The sequence below is a fragment of the Acromyrmex echinatior genome, chromosome 8, assembly GCF_024713525.1.
Source record: "Acromyrmex echinatior isolate Ae372 chromosome 8, ASM2471352v2, whole genome shotgun sequence".
NCBI classification, from domain to species: Eukaryota; Metazoa; Arthropoda; class Insecta; order Hymenoptera; family Formicidae; genus Acromyrmex; species Acromyrmex echinatior.
In genome coordinates this window covers 6,781,549-6,801,423 of record NC_141859.1, presented here as the reverse complement: position 1 = coordinate 6,801,423, position 19,875 = coordinate 6,781,549, and the positions used below count along the sequence as shown (strand labels likewise).

Here is a 19,875-nt window from a genome sequence, read left to right as displayed (position 1 = left end):
TTTAATTTGTTTTTTATTCACACCATTTTTTGCGTATGATATATAGATATATTTTCGTATAATTATTCGCGTAAAATTGCAGAGATGTCTCATCATAAAGATTTATCAAAATCTTTCATCGTTTTCTGTAAACACATTCGTATATATATTCTTTTTTTTTCCTATTCAAATAAAGGGCTCCAAAATACATACCATAATTCGAGAATAGTCACGTAATTTGTGGCGTTCGCTATTACGTTTACGCATGCGCATAGTGGTGATTTGATTCCACTATGCTCATCGCAGCGCACCGAAAGTTTTGCCGGAACGAAATTTTCTCATTTGTACCAATGTGCACCAATGTACGCTGAATTGCACTGAATTTATACCACGTGTCGCACGTGGAGTTTATTTTACGGTTCGGTATACCTACAGAAATACGTGAAAGTACAATTTTTTTTAATTCAATTGAGGTATATTGATGTGAAAGGTATAAATTTTGCAAAACAATTTACTTTTAATCAGTATAATAATTATGGAAACCTTTGTTGACAGTTTACTTCTATAAGAGGTTATGTCTTTCCGTGGACGCGGCGGTAGAGGAGGCGGTGGTTTTAGAGGTGGTCGAGGAGGCGGAGGATTTAATAGGGGACGTCCTGGTGGTTTTGATAAGAGCAGAGGGTAATTTTATGAATATTGTATTAATAATCTGCATAAAATGCGTCAGACAAATTTGTCGAAAATTAGGTTAGGTCACAAATAAAACTCCAAGGCAATAAATGTTTTTTTTGCTGCAAATTTATTGTAGGTATGATCAAGGTCCTCCAGAAACAGTAACGCTATTAGGACATTTCACATGGACAGTAGAAAATGATTTAGTTCTTAAGGTCGACATCGAACAGATACCCTTTTTCAATGCTCCGATCTATACAGAGAATAAACAGCAGATTGGGAAAATAGACGAAATATTCGGGAACATTCGGGACTACTATGTGTCTGTTAAATTATCGGAAAATGTAAAAGCCTCTAGCTTCCAGAAGGATGTTCAGGTATTATAATATTAAAATTAGATAGAAACATTCATATATAAAACTACTAAGTATTCTAAAAGATTTTAAGGGATGACGCCTCACCCAATTTCTCATGAAAATTTCAAATAATTATTTCTCTGAAACAGCTTAGTATCAAAGATACAAGATGTCAGAATTAAGGAAAAATTTCATTTTTTCCAAAAATTTCAAAAATTGGATTATTTTATTGAATCTGTGTGTGTGTAAAGTTTCATCAAAATAACTTAAATGATTTTCGAAATTTTTAGAAAAAAAACATTTTCTTCCAACACTGACTTCTCTGACACTGTATTTTTGTAATTAGCTGTTTCAACTATGTAATATTAAGTTTTCATTGAATTATATGAGAAATTATCTCTTAAAATCTTTTAGAATACTTAATGTAATCACCCTATATATTTTATAGCGAATTCACTTCTACTACACTAGATTAGTACATACTAAAAGCTGCTATATGTAAAATTAGCCAAATTAAATATAACGATATACAAATATTTTAAATGATCTACTACTTAATAATGATATTATTACGTTATTTAACAGAATGTAAATATACTATTTCATTGTCAAAATTGATTAAATTATGCCACTGTATTTAGATAGTTCATATAAAACAGTCTTTAATGTGTAATTAATCCAGTATAGTTTGAGACCATCAATTCATCATTATTGAAATATGATTACATTATTCACTGTGAATATCGAAAATTTGTAGTATGCATAACATGAATTAGATTTTTAGTATTCACAATAAATAATAAACACAGTCATGAGTGTCTGAAACAAAAATTCTTTTATTTTAAATTTCTTATAAAATCTAAACATGTGTGGAATAAGAATCGGAATCAAACCAACAATTACAAGTCTTTTTCATATGAAGTCATGCATCATCCCAGAAATATTTGTATACAAATTCTACATAATTCTTGTCTGTTGATTATAGTTGTATATCGACCCAGCAAAACTGCTGCCTCTTCAGAGGTTTTTGCCGAAACCTCCTGGAGAACAGAAAAGAGGCGGTGGTGGTGGCAGGGTCATGAAAAGAGGTGGTGGAGGCAGAGGAGGTAGGGGCGGCGGCAGGCCATCTTTCGGAAGAGGAGGAGGTGGTGGCTTCGGAAATAGAGGTGGCAGCAGTGGAGGATTTAGAGGTCGCGGAGGAGGCGGTGGATATAATCGTCCCAATTCAGGTGGAGGTCGAGGAGGAGGGAGAGGAAGATGGTAGATTTAAAATTAATATTAGAATTTTAATGTTAGAATAATATCTTATGTACTATAAAGATAAACATTGTAAATGACAAAAATGATTAAATATTTTATACGATTTACTCAGTTAATCTTGTCAAATTTTCTTTAATGATTTCAATGTACTAATAGCAATACCATTATTTATATACATGTACATACATATACACAATATATGTGGACTTATATGAGAACAATTTGAAAACTTCGCAGTCTAACAATAAAAGCATATACTTTTAGGTTTTAAATTACTTTCATTTTCTAATTGATGTGCCTCAATTTTAATACAATGCTTTTATGCATTGAAACATATAAGGTTTGTTTGCGTTACATGAAATTTTCAAAAAATGTTTACACTTAGACAAGATTTAAGATCTGCTTATTTCTATTAGACACACACACACACACGCGCGCACACACACACACACACACACACGCACACACTGTACATATACCGATAGTATTAGACTGCACTGAAACTCTTTCTCGCTTTCGCGAAATATTAAAAATATTTAATATCAAAAATATTGATCTTATTTTAAGTTCCAAAAATGTATACTATTTCAGTCAAAGAAAACACTATATATTCAACATAAATCTTATATATTGATCTTAAATATCAGACCTGAGCCAGGTTGCACATATCGACTGATTTTGCCAACATCATTCCTACTCCTTTTTGTTTCATAGCATTTAAACTGTGCGTGGATATAGGCTGCGTTCCACTTAACGCTCATAATGCTCGTGGAATTATTTCATCCTTGTTGTTTATCAAATGTTAAACAAGGACAAACGATGCTCGCGAGCATTGCGAGCATTAAATGAAACGCAGCCAATAGAACGATTGAATTCAGGGACGATATTAGCTATAAACCATATAAGGGCCATAGAACTTTGATACATATTGCCCTGCGTTCACTGTTTACAGTTTTATTATTGTTATTATTTGAATGTTAGAAAATCAAAGTAACTCTTCAAAATCAGCTCCATGTTATCTATTGACACTGACGAAATACTATTAAAAACCATCAATCCTGGGCAAATTTTCGGCGATATAAAAAGGGCCCCCAGGGTTCGGAAGTAATTGAAGAACGCTGACACTATCGTCAATTGATATAAATTTGCTATTATTAATATAAATATTAATATATTATTAAATTCATGATTTTTATATTACATAAATGCCCCATAAATATGCATACTTGTAAAGCTATAATCCTATATATTGCCGAAAAATTACAATTTTTTTCTCTACAGTTACTTCTGTTGATAATCAAACTTTAACGGTAACACTGAAATTATCATTTTAAAGAAAAATCGAATATTATTGAGCTTTAAATGCATGTACATCGATAAACACGTCTACAGAACTAATAAATCATAAAATTAGTATAGTATCAGTTTTTTACTCTTAATCACTTCAATACTAACAAGGATGCGAACTCCCGTAAGGATGTCGATCTTTAATAATATCTTGTTGGTGATATCGATGTTATATAAAATCTATGGCATTCAAATGTTGAAAAAAAGAGAGAAAGCGAAAGAGCTTAATATATAGTGCGAACAAATATAGATTCACAAGCATAAAGCGTATGTGAATGGATCAATGCTTGTTTTATCACGCCACAAAGTGATTTGTCAGCATCTTTATGAATTAGATCGCGAAGTTTTCAAATTGTTCTCGTATTATAGCAAGCGTCTCTATCGAACCCATCGTTAACTGACTAAAGCGAAATAATATGTTCTCATTGGTAGTACACTGAAAAAGTTACATCGGCCGAAGTGAGTGGATGTATTCAACCGGAATGTGCATATTTGGGACGTATGTGTGTACATATACTTAATTAACTGAAATTATAAAAAGTTGAATAATATCGTAAGTTAATCTTGATCAAACTTTATACATTTTCCAAGTTCTTTCTCTGCTCGTTTGAGCAATTTATCACGCCCCCTTTGCTTGACTCTTTTCTTTTTACTCAATTTTTCCATCCTATCTTCCGCTATCTTGTCCCAATACAATTTTTCTTCATCTCCTGAAAAATTAACACATAAAGTTGATAACAAATATATTGTTATAATATGTAAGATATATCTTCTAAATATATTTTTACCTTCTAAAATAGTTAAATGTCTTCCTTCGTAATTCTGCTGCGCAAATGTTTGCGCAGCTTCTGCTGTATCGCATCTTATATAGGCTTCACAAGAATCAACTATTACATCTACATATTTTACAGAATTGTTGTCTTTTAACTCCATCTGAAATTTTAAATACATTTTATATATATATATATATATATATATATATATATAATACCTTACATTTATAAAGTTCTTATTAAAATTAAAGATACAACATTTAATTAAAAATTTTTTTTCTAATGATATAAATGTACCTTGAAACTTTGCGTATCTGTGCAAGGCTCGTCCATTTCAATTTTTACTATAATTCCTGGCGCATAATTAACGCGTCCACAAGACTTTTCTTCAAATGTTTCATTATCGTTTTCATGTTTTGATTTATCATGTAATGTATTAATCTGTCCAGTTTTATCATGGTATCCATTTTTTATAATTCCGTCTCGTTCCACTTCAGCTTTTCTCAAATGCATTTTTAGCTGTTTCATTTTATATCGTTGCAAATCTAAATATCTATTTCTAAGACGCTTCCAATCTAATTTTGCCATTATTTGCAATCCTATTTTACTACAAATATCATTGTCCTGAATTTTACTTCTCTTTTTTCTGTTCTTTTTCTTCTTCCTTTCATCATTAGTTTCCTCGATATCGCTATTTCGTGCGCCGAAATCGCTTGTGGAATGTTTTTCAGTTTGTAATAAAGCACTTGACTCGTCGTTGTCGTCTTCATGTGGATATTCCAATTCTGTTGTTTCATTTTTATTTGAATTTATCGCTGATTTTTGACATTCCTTTTTTACTGCTTCTTCACCGTTATTTTCTGTAGTGATTGTATCGTTTAATGTAAGTCTTCTCTTCTTTTTTTCTGTAACTTTATTGCGATTTTTATTCGGAATTTCTTGATTTTCTATACTATTTCCAGTGACTTTGCTGTCCTTTTCGTCTGCAATATATGATTTTTCTGGAGCAAGTTTCCTTTTCTTTAAGTTTTGTCGACCATTATTACCTGCTGTATTTGTTTCGTCATCGTAGGCATTATTCTTATCTTCAGATTCTTCTTTTGGCATCATTTCTTTCTCATCTTGCTGATCTATTGTACTTTGATCTACAGTTTTTCTTCTTTTTTTCATTTTAACATCATTTTCATCTACAACAAGCGATTTTTCCAGGACATATTTTTCTTTCTTTAAACTTTGTCTATCATTATATGTTACATCATTGTCACAAGTATTATCCTTTTCTTTAGATTCTTCTTTTAGTACTTTGTCTTTTTCATTCTGTTGATACGTTATATTTTGATCTGTGGCTTTTTTCTTTTTCTTGACTTTAATGTCTTTTTCTTGACTTTCATCTGCAATAAACAATTTTTCCGAAGAATATTTTCTTTTTTTTAATTTTTGTTTGCTATTGTTATCTGTCGCATCTGTTTCATTATCAAGAGTATTATTCTTGTCTTCAGATTCAGATTTTGATATTTTCTTTCCTTCATCTTGATCTATTATATTTTGATCAGCAGCTTCTTTTTTCTTTTTCTTAACTTTAACATCGCTTTCGTCTGTAATAGATTTTTCCAAAGAATATTTTCTTTTTTTAGAACTTTGTTTGCTAGTATTATCCTCTATATCTATTTCACACATGTTATCTTTAGTCTCAGTTTCTTCTTCTTCTGTCGTTAGTCTCTTCAAACGAAGTTCTTTACGGCCAATATTTCCCACTTCTTCGTTGGATGCCTTTTCGTTTTCATTATCTTTCAATCTTGTCTTAGTTTTTGAATTTATTACTTCAATTACTGCATCTTTATTAGGTTCATCAAATGTCGTTATACTTAATAACTCATTGGGAGATATATATGATGGCAAGACACCTTTCTTTTTCCGGAATGTCTGTAAAATAAAATATTAAACTATATCATGTCACTAAGTGTGATGGAAATTAACAATCATTTTCCACATCTGTAATTATAGGTCTTATAATTATATTCGCTTTACTTGAAATTCCCCCTAAATTTTTGAACTTAAAATAGATAGATATACATTTGGACAGTTGAAAACAAAAAAAGCAAAGACACTGAGTACAAAAAGTGCATGCAACGTGAACAGACTTTATATTAGGTAACCATTGATAAATATTATTTCTCTTACCTTAATACATTCTTCAGCACTACTAGGCTTATCAAATTCCACAAATGCAAATCCTTTTATCTTCCTGTTGCTTCTGTAACGTGGAATCGAGACATATTCTACTAATCCATATTTAGAAAAAATAGATATCAACCAATCGTGATCCGCATCTGGAGGTAAATTTTGTACATAAATTGTACACTGATCAATATCTCTCTTCTTCTGAATTGGTGTTAATCGACAGACTTTTGTACCATCCTCTGATACCTTCAACATAGTCGATCCCTGCAGAGCCTTAGCTATCCTGTTTATATCTGTGGTCAGCTCGCGCAATTTATTAAATCTTGTGAAAACTTCAAGATCCACATCTAAAAGACCAGTATAGTTACAATTAGAATTTCGATTTAATATGATTAAGAAAAGATTTATTAAATTAAAGGATTATCTTAGATCAAAGTAAAAAAGAAGAAATATTTACAAGGATTTTCTTTCAAAAGTCCTGACAAATAACGATCTTTGTTCAAGTTAGCGTCACTGAAATAAAACTCCATTTGCTTAAGTATCGAGGCATGCAATGCCTTCTTTCTCAACCTTGGTTTACCACGCGACACGCCTGGCTTGTTGTTACGTTTAACTGTATCAACTATTGGCTCCTGTATCTGAGGAACCGGTATACTTTCCGAAGCTAATTCCATATCTGATTCCTCCATCACCATTGTATTCTCAAAAGAACATACACCTTTCTAGCAAAATAATGTTCACGTACTGTAAGAAGATTTAGAAGTTGGTGTTCGCGTTAATATATACTTTCTATTTTATTCATACTCACCAGTTGTTTATAATGCAAGTTAGATCACGAAACTACAGTATATATTGTATATATTGTGACAAAAGTTCGTTAAGAAACGCATACAATCTTCTTTTGGCCGGATGGATTGCCAATTTCACTTACAAATCGAAGAACCACGCTTCCAAAACTCATACAATCATGTTCTCGTTCTAGAATAATTCTAAAATCTTTTGATTGATGAATAGACGCAGCAGTCCCGCTGTAATAGGACGCTATTTCATTTGTGCGTTTTTGTCGTACGACAAATGGTATAGAACAGAGAGGTTCGGATATTTCTATTCTATAGCCAATCAACAGGCTTGAAAAATTTGTTGTGACAAAAACGCACAAATGAAATATCACCCATAGATATGAGGTCTATTCGCGCGTTGTGGCGCGTTGCTTGCACTTTTTGCACTCACAATCTTCGCTTTCTCTCTTTTTAACGTCCGAATACATATCTTCATTTTAAGATCAAAAATTTTTGGGGATTTCAAGCAACGCAATAGGTGTAGCATACTGGAACAGCTAATCAAAATTGTGCTCAAATTCACTCTCCTACATACACGAGAATGCTTCACCTTATTTACAAATTTATATCATGAGGTTTATTCGCATTGTTTGAAATTGCTTAAAATCTCCATAATAAAATTTTTGCACTTATGTACAGTCAATCACAAAAAGTTACAACACCTTTTTTCCGATGGGTTTCGGAATGTAATCTACTCATCAAGCGATTGGTTCTTATTTGTAGATCCATGAATAAGAACCAATCGCTCGGTGAGCAAGCTGCATTCCGAAACTTATTGAAAAAGTATTGCAACCTTTCTGTGACCGGCTGTACATACATTAGGTCTGTTTTTATTGTTGTACTTTCTGATGTGGTACAATCGTCGACTAAAAGGATTCATGAATAAGAGAACCAATTATTCGATGAGCAAGCTGCATTCCGAAATCCATAAAAAAAAAGTATTGCGATCTTTTTGTCCCTTATCGTACACAGTGCAGCAATAAAAAATAGACCTATGAATAAAACGTTCTTCCGCGATCGGAACGATAATCAAGTGAGAAATCTCTCGCGGATGTCGTAAGATTTTAAAGCTTTCTATCTTTCGGTAATTCCACGTATTTACCAATCGCTGAGCAAATACCGGCTGTGATAATAAGCGAACTGATGATACCAACTGTGATACCTACTCCATTGTCCATCAGTTCATGTTTCCTTCATAATTCCCTCCATCATGGTGAATAATGGGAATGACTCACTTTCTTCTTTCCACCATGATAGCAATCATAGCGACCGTTAAGTAAGCACGTGTTGCGAGATGTTGAGTGCGTTTCGGGTTGTTTAGTAGACAATCATAAAAATTTTTGCAAAATTGTTGCGTTATGCTGAATGCAACCATGTTTTTTAAAAAAAAAGTAGTCAACATTACTGATTGAATAATCACTACATAGTGCCTATCGAGCGCTTGCTGTCCTATGGCTCCTTAACTGTACCGTGAAACTGCTGTTTTCAACATAGGTTGTGTTCCAAAATTCACTGCGCTGAAAATCTAGTTACGTGATTGTACATTTTAAACACTAATAGTGAATTATGGAACACAATTATAATAAGTCTGTAGTAAGTAATAATTCTGTTGATTAGAATTAACTCGACTCTTGACTGGAATAAATATTATTTACATTGGCTTTGTTCCCATATTCACTGCTAGTACTGATCTATGGCAGAAGTGATGTACACTTTGGATTTTCAGTATTGGCAGTGAATCGCAACACAATGATATTCTATTACTATTGTTATATATAATATATACAAATATTTACAAATTTCTAAATTAGTCAATAAGTTAATTATTATTTTTAGATACACAAGATTCTATTGCACAAGCATCCCTTATGCCTAACTCTGCCTTAAATTCTTTTATAATAGATTATCATAGTCCTTCATTTATATCATAAATTAGAATTCACAAGATACAAATGGCAGATTGGCTAGTATTGGAGATGTACTATTGCAAAGTTATGAATATAGTCATTTCAATCATTATCCAGTAGATTTATGATCAAGCAGAATAGCTGTTGAGGTTAAATGAGATCGAATATGATTGGGATCATTTTATTCAATCCACATTCAATCACAATTTACATGATCCTAAGATGCTGGGCTGAACAGTCACTTTTGTGATCTAGGATTCCAATTTGCATCCTTGTAAATTAAAAACTTTATTGATTATATAATTTATTCTCTAATATAAATTGTATTGTTTTTTTTAGACAATGGCCAATATTCATAGTCGATTAGAAGACAGTTTTAAAATGTCTTATAATGGTTTTTGGTTGTCAGCCATTGACATCTTAAAATTGTTCTATAAGATTCGATTATGAATACCATCCAAGTCTGTTTTTTTAAGAAAACTTTTTTTGCTCTTGGTTACTATGCTGAAACAATTTAATTTTGTATTATTTTGTATCAACCTGTATATACTATTGAATAAAGATTTTGCTAAAAAATTAAACCATGTTGATCTATTCTTACCAGATTAGGGACAGGAAACACTTTCTTCACCAGTATCAGACTATCAGATCCTCTAGTACGAGGATCCGAAATGCTCATCTATATTCTATTTTTATATAGGAATCATATCGAAAACAAGTGCTTTCGGGAACTGAAGGATTATTCGCATAATTAATTTGATTTCCGAATTCAAAGACAAATTTGATAATAAATTTTATTTAAAGGCGAATAATTAGTTATGCAATTTGCTAAAATTTTATAAATTAATTAACATAAGCCTTAATATAACTTTAATAATTAATTTAAATAATCGTTTAAATACAAAGTGATAGACATCATGTGGTTGATAATTGAACTAAAGTTTCATCTGCGAGCGCTATTTTTACATACCAAAATCACACATACTCATACAAAGGATACGCGATATCATTTCGTCCTTGTCATCAAACATTAAACAAGGATGAGATGATATAATGACGCGAACATTGCAAACGTGTGTTAAGTGAAACATATCCCTAGTGCATATATGACAAAAAATAGGTTCGAATGTGATAACTTTATTATTGACATATACATTAATATATACAATAAAATACACAGAGATGCATGAGTAATACACTTCCATACTATAAGTTTTGCAGTAAATATTAAATAAGTACAATATTAACATAGTAATGAAATATTTAATATATATATTACAATAGTAGGCAAGATAGATATACTACACAAATCTGGATGCAATCACTATTAGTATAATCTGCTTCTTTGCTGTAAGTCTGTTCTTTCATTTTCGTTCAGAGTCTGTATGGAATGGACCTGTATTCTTATACCTAGAGATACTTTTGCCGTTGTTATCCATGAGTACCAGATTGTTGCTATCAAACTTGGGAACTTTAAGGGTCTGTTGCTGTTTCAATCCAACCAGTATACCCTTTTTCTTGTCCTTTATACAACTAAATTCTATCACCTGAATAATTCGTACAGCAATGTTTAAATAAATTTGATTCTATAAAATAAAAATTTTACATAGTTCTTCATTTATTGTCTTACCGATGTGTCCTACCTCACGTTTGTTGTAAACGTGTATGCAACGTGATGGTTTATCCTCCATCATAGTTTGTCTTTCTATCTCGCTGTTGTCCATTACTCTCAATCGACTCAATTGGATTCAATTTAATTATTTGATTCACAGGGATTGAAATGTTTCTGCTTGCAATATTTAACACTGCAAAAGGTGACAATATTATCATTTTTTCTCCCTTCAGGATAATCTGAAACATCAAATAATATAAAATTACATAAAGTATTTAATATTATAATAACATTCTTGGTAACATAACCTCACTCATAGCAGAAAGAAGATAAACAACATAAATTAAACGAATTCTCTTTTTTCCTCAGACATTTTTTATGATATTTACCGTAAAACACAAATTTTTTCTTTGGCAATTCTAATTCTAAAATCAATTTGGAGTTTTTAATCGTGATAACTTCTCCGAGATGATAGAAAGCACAATAATTTCTTATATTGTAGTTTGTTTTCTGTTCCTGCACTAGACTGCACTAGCACTTTCTTTCTCACTTTCAACTAATATCAAACATATACCTATCTCACTTCAAATTTCAAAAGTGTACACTAGTTCAGCCACAGAAAACAGGGTATCAATTATGAAACTTTATCCCTAGGATGAAAAGTGAAAAATTTCTCCATTAATTTCAATGGTAAAAATTTTCACTTTCCATCCTAGGAATAAAGTTTCATGATTGGCTGCGTTCAGCGAACTCAACAATTGAGTAAGCGCTCATTGTTATTGCTGTATTCTTTTATCATCCAATCAGTATAATATTTTAGACCTGGAAGGATACATCATAGCAATGAGCGCTCACTCAAGGCTGCGCTTAGGAATTACGTCTAGATAACTCTAGGGTGCATTTTTGTTATAATACAATACAATATATTGTACGTGATGTTCAGGAATTACGCCCAGATAACTCTGACCTATAGCTTAAAGTTATCTAGGCATAATTTCTAAACGCAGCCTAACTATTGAATCCGCTGAACGCATTGATATCCAGACCTAATTGCGCACAAGCCAATCACAGCGTTAAAAAAAAAATAATCCAAAACTCCCTACGCAGAAATCACATTAGTGTACACTTTTAGAACTCAAAGTGAGATAGATATAAGTCATATTTGATATTTGTCGAAAGCGAGAGTTCTAGTACAGGAACAGAAAATAGACCACTAGTTTACATTGTGCTTGATATAGGTATTAATTAGTAACTTTCTATTGATTTATCTTAATTTCATGTATAAACACAATAACGAGATAAATACAATATACAATATATTCGAACTTAAAAAGAGACAAAGCGTAGATGCTAAGTGCAAAAAGTGCAAGCAACATGAACAGACCTAATGGCGTTTTGTCTGTTTGCGCATCAGTGTATGTCTGTGAAATTGCACGGGTAAATCGGCCATTTTTGTTGAACGTGTTTCTCTACAGCGTTTCAATATGAAGTAAGTTGTGGTTTTTTATGAAAAATACATATCCGATGTGCTCGGTGCGATCCCATTGTATGCAGGAGGGAAACACCGTGCAATGCACCAATATGATGTCCGTAATTAATTCACATATGATATTTCTAGGATCGGTTTGTGCGCGTACAGCGGGTACAAAATTTATCCGGGCCATGGCAAGACCATGGTCAAAGTTGACGGAAAGGTGAGTACCATTAAGATCACAATGTAATATCAACAAAATAATGATGTAAGTAGGATAATCGAACATCATGACGTTTCCCTAATATCGCAACGCATCCTGTATTTACTCAATCATCTGTTATTGCACGTGTTGGCGTAACCAATTTTAGTCTCATTTCCTTAGACTTTCACCTTTCTCAACTCAAAATGCGAGTCCGCACACTTGATGAGGCGAAATCCTAGGAAAGTGACATGGACCGTTTTATATAGGTAAAGATATATGTCAAACCGATGTATGATTTTTCGAGCTTTAACTGTTATTAATGGAATTGTGATTTGTCTTTCAGACGTAAACATAAAAAGGGTCAAGAAGAGGAGCAAACCAAGAAGAGGACGAGGCGTGCACAGAAATTCCAGCGTGCAATTGTAGGTGCTTCTCTCACAGATATCTTGGCTAAACGTAATATGAAGCCAGAGATTCGTAAGGCCCAACGAGAACAGGCAATCAAGTATGTATTCGATTATCTCTATTTGTTAAGAAATTAATTATTTTAATTTAGAAATGATAGTAAGTCTGTTTACATTATTTATACTTTTTATTCGGCATCTTTGCTTTCTCTGTCTCTCTTTCTCCTTAACATCTCTCCAACATGAATATATATTTAAGTTTGTTCGCATTGTTCTTTTTGCATTCAATATCTTTGCTTTCTTTTTTTTCAACATCTGAATATTTATCTGAATATTTATTTTATTTTGAGTGTAACATTTTTAGGAATTTTAAGTAATGTGAATGACCTATTATATTAAATAGTAAATATATAAGATGTTTTTTAATATGATACCCATCAATAGTAGATTTCTGAGATCATTTTGAGACAATTCTAATACTAAAGTCATGGCTGCAATAATTTTTAAATGATAACGAGTTTAAAGTTAGCTAATTGAACTGAGAATTGATGCTTGGAAACATCAAGAATCTACTATTAATGAGTGTCATACGAGATCTGGTATTTTATATGCATGTCACAATAGACATCTGTTCCTCTGACGAGGCCTTTTTTGCTTCGTCAGATTTCAGAACGTCTTAAAATAAAACTGGATTGCTTCACCCAGAACTGTATCTTGCAATTACATTGTCTGGCTTTTGCGGATTCATATAATATTATTACATTGATGTAACATTATCTAATGTTAAAATAATGTCGTTTAATTGATTCATTTGTTTCTTTTTTCTCAGGGCTGCAAAAGAACAAAAGAGAGCTGCAAAAGCAACGAAGAAGGCTGTTGCTCCTCCGAAAGCGAAACAAGTAGCAAAACAGAAAGTTGCTAAAGTGACGCAAAAGTCCGCACCTCGCGTTGGAGGAAAACGTTAAAGTCTGTAGCTATATAAATAAAATAAAATATTTCATTTTGACTTATGTTTTTAAATTATATAATTAAAGGAATAATTTTAAGATTGCTAAAATTTCAAATAATACGTATATCTCGATTATTAATATATATACAACACGTATTTAATTTTTACAATCGAAAAAAAATATATCTTGCATTTAATCTAATAAGAATAAGATTACCGTTTATAAAACAGATACATCTATATACCTATGTACAGCAAGCTTACTGTTTTCTGTCTGTAACGGTAATGAATTCAGTCAAATTAAAATATAAAAATATTAATATAAAAAATTATCGAAGATTTATTAGGTGTTGGAATTAATTCGTAGCGTTTTACAAGTGATGGGAAGTACTTTCATTAATGTATTTTTTAATGCTCATGTGAAATAAATAACATTCTTTCATTAAAAACGCTACGAATTAATTCCAACACCTAATAAATATAGAAAAGTTTACTATAAAAATGAAAGCTTGGAGACTATAGAGAGACTAATTTAGAATTTCAAGTTTTAATATTGATTATTAAGTAATATAATTTTTAAATTTAATATCTTTAATATTGTGAAAAAGTAGCGAATCATTACTTTTTTAGGTAATGATAACGCGTTATTTTTATGAAGTAATGTGTCCAATCCTGCCTGTATGTAATTAGATATGTCTGTTTTATGAACGATTTCAATATTAGCACATCAATTGGATATGTACAATACATAAATTTTTATTGTTTCGTTTGCTCCAACTCTTTCTTAAGTATAGACAACTTCGTCAAAGCGGTATCTCGCCATGCTCGTCGCTTCTGCAATTTGTCGAGCGGACACATCTCGTTCAATTCATTGCTGATCTTCTCCGCCATTTCACCGACGAATCTGGGGGTCGGTCCGAAAGTCATACTCGTATCATAAATCGATTTGTTGTATGTTTCACAATATTTCTTCATTCCTATAAGAAACGTTGCAACGTGAATTGCGTTCCCATGGCAAAACTTCGTTTAATTATTATACAGATAATTCATGACTGGCTCACCTTCGGCATTCAAATGCGCGGCCTCGAACATACCAATGAAAGCGTAACGCATTCCGAGACCTTCGCTCATCACTGCATCAATGTCTTTTACACTTAATACTCCATCAGCCACTAATCTCCAGGCTTCATTTAAGAGTGCATATCTATTGATATGATTCTTACATGAAGTGTCAAGAAATAATCAAACGATAATGATAATTTAAAAAATATGCAAGCAAAATATCCGATTACGTACTGTATTCTGTTGAGCGCAAAACCATCAATTTCCTTGTTCAAAACAACTGGTTTCTGACCGATTTCTATCATGATAGCCTTTGTCTTCTCAGGAATATCAGAACGCGTCCATGGGGCTGGTACAACTTCAATGAGTGGCACGTAATAAGGAGGATTTACCTGTATTTACGACACTATATTATCAAATAATGTAATAAACTGATGTAAATAACCAATACTTTTTTGTCGGATCTTGTTAATTCTTGAGTTATTTAGAAGACTGTGGCATGTTAGTAAGAATTGTCAGTAAGAATTCAAGAAAAAGAACAAGTATGTTTATTATCTGTATCAGAAGTTAAATCTCTGTAATTATAAACTTAATATATAATCTTATAAATCTTATAATTTTATAAACTTGTTTTTTTCGGATATAATGTAATATAAATATTAATTCTTATATATAAACGTTAATTTGCTAATTGTATAACAAAGATTTTTTTAGCGAAAAAAAATCTATATTACATTTTATATTATAAATAGTTTGAGAATACATACAGGGTGAGAAACGATAACTTGTTCACGGTGTTTCAGCTTTTCGCTGAAAAGAGACGGGCGGAATGTGGACGTTGAAGATGACAGAATCACCTTATTATCTACGATTTTATCAAGATCGTTGTAAACTTTCGTCTTCAAAGAGAGATTTTCTGGCACGCATTCTTGGATCAGTTTTGCTCCCTTCACAGTCTCCTCCAAATCCGATGATCCTACAATGAATCCTCATTAAATTCCGTGACAAATGGAATTAGAAAGATCAGGAAAGCTATCCTATAATATCAATGATAAAAAAATCGATACTATTTTGAATCTTTCAACATGTAACTATTGAAGTCATTACATTTTATACAATCATTTTTGGATTAAGGGATAAGAATAATTGTTGTAGATTAAAATAGAAGAGATAGACAAACCTTTTATCAATTTAAATTGCTGATCCGCTGTCAGTATACCACGGAGAAGGCCGCTGGTTTCGAGACATTTCAATTGCTGACGGATATCCTCCAATGCATTTTTAATTTGATCCTGAACAATATCATAAATAGTTACCTGATATCCTACGCCGGCGAAGAGCATCGCCCAGCTACGTCCGATTAATCCGCTATAATAATATAGCTATTATGATAAAGGTGAAATAATTTTGAAAAGATATGAGACTTACGATATTTAATTTTAAATGTGCAATGTAATCTCGCATGTTACGATAAACATTTAATTTTAAATTTATTCTCGCGTGTTATAATGTTTGTTTCATTCCGTTAGATATAACTGTAAGAAACGTTGTTTACCACGTATTATCTTATCTCGGGCGTAGTGTAAGTTACAAAAAATTAAGAATTTTTCTTCAATGTGCTCGTAAAACATCATAATTTGATGTTAAAAAAATTGATGATCGATTAATAATAGTAATATAATAAAATATTGAGAACAAAATTTAATTCACTCATTGACATTCACTTTTTAAATTGTGAATGTGACAATTCTTTAATTGTTGAATGTTTTTCTTACTTATTTTATAATGTGACTCACTATACATCGCGATTAGTACAAAAATATAATAATTTTCCTTTCTAAATTAACAGTTTCCGCTGATGCAGAATCAACTGTGAAGGTCAGTTTTATAAATTAAAACTTTGCCTTTCTTTACATCATTTATAATGTTCTATAAATAAGTTTAAATTTATTTATGAAAATTGAAAAAATAAAAATTATAAAAAATAATAAAAAATAATTATTTTCATAAATAGTGATTTGTGCAGCAACAGCTGCTTCAGTCATTAAAATGACAACTTAAAACGCACTTTTAACAAAATTTTTAGCATAACAATTCGTAAATAATTTTAAAAAAGGATTAATATAACCAATCCAATACACTAAACTTACATGTCAGAATAACGATATACTCTGTTAAAAAATAGTAATTGCTCATAATCAATTACCGTTATTTGATATCGATTTATAAGGAATAATCAATTAGCAAGTGTTAGAAAATCCCATTAAACGATGAATGTATATTACATAATTATTACAACTTGCAGTTTTAAATAATTTGAATTACAATCTAAATTAGAGTTAATTATATTACCTTCCAATAATCCCAATTTTTTCATTTTTAGTTGACATTGTGTGTGGACCGATCAAATGTCTGCAAGGAAAGCGTCTCTACGAGTCGTGTAACGAGTGGAATTTAACACTCAGATAGCTTGAAGGTGTCCACAGAGAGATATATATATTTGTAATCAGTCTCCCCACCATATATATGACTATCAAGTCTTGCAAGATATAACCGTGTACTGAAAGCGCTATCATAGATATTCACCACATCGTTATCTTGCAGAATAGACATTACGATTATAGCAACTAAGAGTGAAGTAATTGATCGATCATGTTTACTTTTGTGAAATTAAATGACTTCTCATTCTCTCTAGGGTAAAAAAAAGTATTCAAGTTCATTTAGTATATACGATTATTTATGACTTAGTTATAGTCAATTAGTTGACGGTCATAGATAATAAGTTTTTAAAAAATTATTTTGATGGTGCTAACTTTTTTATTAGGATCGGCATTGTAAAATTATGTAAGATTATATTTCAAAATTTTTTGATGTTATATGGTTAATAATAATTTTTTGTGATGTTTTTTTTATGTCAAAAAAAATTAACTGTTTAAAAATTTGGAAATTTTATTTTGAATTATTTCAACATTGCAATAATGTTGATTATCTAAAGTGGAATTTTCCGAAGTTTATGCTTTCAGTGCTCACACTTAAGATAAGAGAGAGATCGATAGCCAAACTTTATCATACAAATTGATTAAATTAAAATTATATTTAGTTGAATGAATTTGAAAATTTTATCTGGAAATTCGATGGAAAATTCGAAGGACTTGTATAGTAAGAGCGGACGAATATATTTAATATTTGTCTATGAGAATAATTATACAAAAAAAATAAAATAAATATATTCTTTTTACTCATTCACACGAGTATTTTAACCGGATAATGGAAAGAAGTAATATCTACGAAAATTCCTGTAATATTGAAGTACTCATGATTCTGCACCACATACTTTCACTGAGTAATGTTGACGTGAGGAAAAGTACAGCGTCAACGGAAACATATAATTTATTTGATTATATACATGTTAATTAACGCTAACATGTCATATTTTCAGTTTTCTTGTTTTATTTTTTTTATTTACGACTGCATATCGTTTCTTTCTTTTTTTGTTTTAACAAAATTTTTACAATAGCAACGTGTCTGTCTTGGTGCTGACATGTTGCTTGTTAAGTGTGCTAAATATGTGTTGCTATTAGAATATAGTAACTGAGTCCTTATTTGTTGGCAACTTGATGTCTTCACGATATGATAACATTGAATAGTAACTTGCCAGCAATTTGCCGACAACTTTAAAATAATCAAAATTCTATTACTATTGCCATAATAATATACAGCTATCATACAATGATGTCATCAACAATGCAAGTTAACATTGACTAGCTATCTGTTAAACTGCTGGCAATATATATACATATTGTCGTTTGCATGTGTTACAATGTCGGTATATTCGTTGTAAACAAATCTACAAGCATCATAAGCAATCACAGATTTGTGTGATTTTGCTGACATACTTTGATATCTGGAAGTACATCTTTATAATAAAACTGTTGTACAGTTTCATTATAAAGCATGAGGCCTGTTCAATTTGAGCTTCAGATGAAGTTAAAACCAAAGCCATCCATCATTGAAAAAAATTCAATATTTTCTGGATTTTCGGTTAAGTATTGATAAGCGTCTCTAATATGAATGACGCTTATCAATTTCGGAGACTTTAGAGTCCATGAAATCTCACGTTGAATTTTTTTGCGTCGATGGCTTTGGTTTCGGAATTCAAATTGGATAGGCCTTTTATAAAGTCTCACCTATTCAATTTGAATTAGTTGTCTTAATATATTGAACTTTGCTAATTTAAATTAATCTAAATTATTTTCATATTATATATTACAGCGTGAAGAAAAGATTAAGAGCTTGTAAAATCAGAATACAATTGCATTCGAATTCATTTTTCACGCGAGTGCCTCAACTAATTGTTTTCTATCTTCTCATAATTGTAAATGAGTATCAATTCTAGTAATCTAGACTTGGCAATTTAAAGTATTAGAAATTTATAGAAATGTCTCCGCATCTATGAAAATCGACAAAATATATTGTAAAAATCAGAATGAAAAGCAAGAAATGAGATATACAAATATATTACGTTTCGAAAGAGACAAGAAGACAGATAGTATAATTATATTTCTATATTAGTGTATCTTAAATGATACTTTATATATGCATTGGAACTAATTATCAGCATTTATATTTTCTTGCGTTTCAAGTATATGAAAAATAAATCTGATATCCAAAAAATTAAAGTTATGTGTATCGAGTAAAATTTGATCAGCTGTTTGCCAGGTTTATCAGCTTTTTCAAACGCATTGAATACTGCTCAATTAAAAAAATCTGAATAGAAAATGCAGTTTTTCATCCAATTGAATCTAATCCAATTAAATCCAATTGAATTTAATTGGATTCAATTGAATAAAAAAAATTT

General features: G+C 31.1%; 5 protein-coding genes, 1 long non-coding RNA gene and 1 other non-coding gene across 10 annotated transcripts; 4 read left to right on the top strand and 3 right to left on the bottom strand.

The window, feature by feature from the left end:
* Positions 1 to 286: 286 nt before the first annotated feature.
* Positions 287 to 2,383, top strand: Gar1 (Gar1 ribonucleoprotein). 2 transcript variants are annotated; one of them, XM_011053358.2, is made up of 4 exons: positions 287 to 452; positions 535 to 660; positions 788 to 1,028; positions 1,993 to 2,383. In XM_011053358.2, exons 2-4 carry the CDS (start codon positions 554 to 556, stop codon positions 2,269 to 2,271), a joined length of 627 nt encoding a protein of 208 aa, XP_011051660.1. In that variant the 5' UTR covers positions 287 to 452; positions 535 to 553; the 3' UTR covers positions 2,272 to 2,383. The 2 variants fall into 2 exon arrangements, with proteins under 2 accessions (XP_011051660.1, XP_011051659.1); XM_011053357.2 differs by having other exon boundaries at positions 287 to 469.
* On the bottom strand, positions 1,820 to 7,622 carry Larp7 (La related protein 7). Of its 2 annotated transcripts, none has more exons than XM_011053360.2 (6): positions 7,377 to 7,622; positions 7,026 to 7,290; positions 6,569 to 6,915; positions 4,685 to 6,310; positions 4,403 to 4,547; positions 1,820 to 4,324 (listed from the first exon to the last, which is right to left on the bottom strand). In XM_011053360.2, exons 2-6 carry the CDS (start codon positions 7,261 to 7,263, stop codon positions 4,173 to 4,175), a joined length of 2,508 nt encoding a protein of 835 aa, XP_011051662.1. In that variant the 5' UTR covers positions 7,264 to 7,290; positions 7,377 to 7,622; the 3' UTR covers positions 1,820 to 4,172. The 2 variants fall into 2 exon arrangements, with proteins under 2 accessions (XP_011051662.1, XP_011051661.1); XM_011053359.2 differs by having other exon boundaries at positions 7,026 to 7,312; positions 7,377 to 7,621.
* A 489-nt stretch (positions 7,623 to 8,111) lies between these two features.
* On the top strand, positions 8,112 to 9,895 carry LOC147908713 (uncharacterized). Its single transcript, XR_015545989.1, has 2 exons — positions 8,112 to 9,000; positions 9,244 to 9,895. It is a non-coding gene; the product is annotated as an uncharacterized LOC147908713 (long non-coding RNA).
* Positions 9,896 to 10,431: 536 nt separating this feature from the next.
* LOC105144453 (large ribosomal subunit protein uL14m-like) lies at positions 10,432 to 11,702 on the bottom strand. 2 transcript variants are annotated; one of them, XR_845914.2, is made up of 3 exons: positions 11,316 to 11,612; positions 10,945 to 11,165; positions 10,432 to 10,861 (listed from the first exon to the last, which is right to left on the bottom strand). XR_845914.2 is itself a non-coding variant. In XM_011053361.2 (3 exons), the coding sequence occupies exons 2-3, from the start codon at positions 11,036 to 11,038 to the stop codon at positions 10,679 to 10,681; spliced, it is 264 nt and encodes an 87-aa protein (XP_011051663.1). In that variant the 5' UTR covers positions 11,039 to 11,165; positions 11,316 to 11,702; the 3' UTR covers positions 10,432 to 10,678. The 2 variants fall into 2 exon arrangements, 1 of the variants encoding a protein (XP_011051663.1); XM_011053361.2 differs by having other exon boundaries at positions 10,958 to 11,165; positions 11,316 to 11,702.
* Positions 11,703 to 12,256: 554 nt separating this feature from the next.
* On the top strand, positions 12,257 to 14,012 carry RpL24 (ribosomal protein L24). Its single transcript, XM_011053363.2, has 5 exons — positions 12,257 to 12,415; positions 12,545 to 12,620; positions 12,783 to 12,868; positions 12,946 to 13,107; positions 13,836 to 14,012. Exons 1-5 carry the CDS (start codon positions 12,411 to 12,413, stop codon positions 13,969 to 13,971), a joined length of 465 nt encoding a protein of 154 aa, XP_011051665.1. The 5' UTR covers positions 12,257 to 12,410; the 3' UTR covers positions 13,972 to 14,012.
* LOC147908712 (small nucleolar RNA SNORA79) lies at positions 13,629 to 13,760 on the top strand. Its single transcript, XR_015546055.1, has one exon. It is a non-coding gene; the product is annotated as a small nucleolar RNA SNORA79 (small nucleolar RNA).
* Positions 14,013 to 14,674: 662 nt separating the features above from the next.
* Had1 (beta Hydroxy acid dehydrogenase 1) lies at positions 14,675 to 17,526 on the bottom strand. Its single transcript, XM_011053364.2, has 6 exons — positions 17,370 to 17,526; positions 16,198 to 16,385; positions 15,785 to 15,993; positions 15,252 to 15,409; positions 15,017 to 15,159; positions 14,675 to 14,932 (listed from the first exon to the last, which is right to left on the bottom strand). Exons 1-6 carry the CDS (start codon positions 17,405 to 17,407, stop codon positions 14,712 to 14,714), a joined length of 957 nt encoding a protein of 318 aa, XP_011051666.1. The 5' UTR covers positions 17,408 to 17,526; the 3' UTR covers positions 14,675 to 14,711.
* Between the last annotated feature and the right edge of the window lie 2,349 nt (positions 17,527 to 19,875).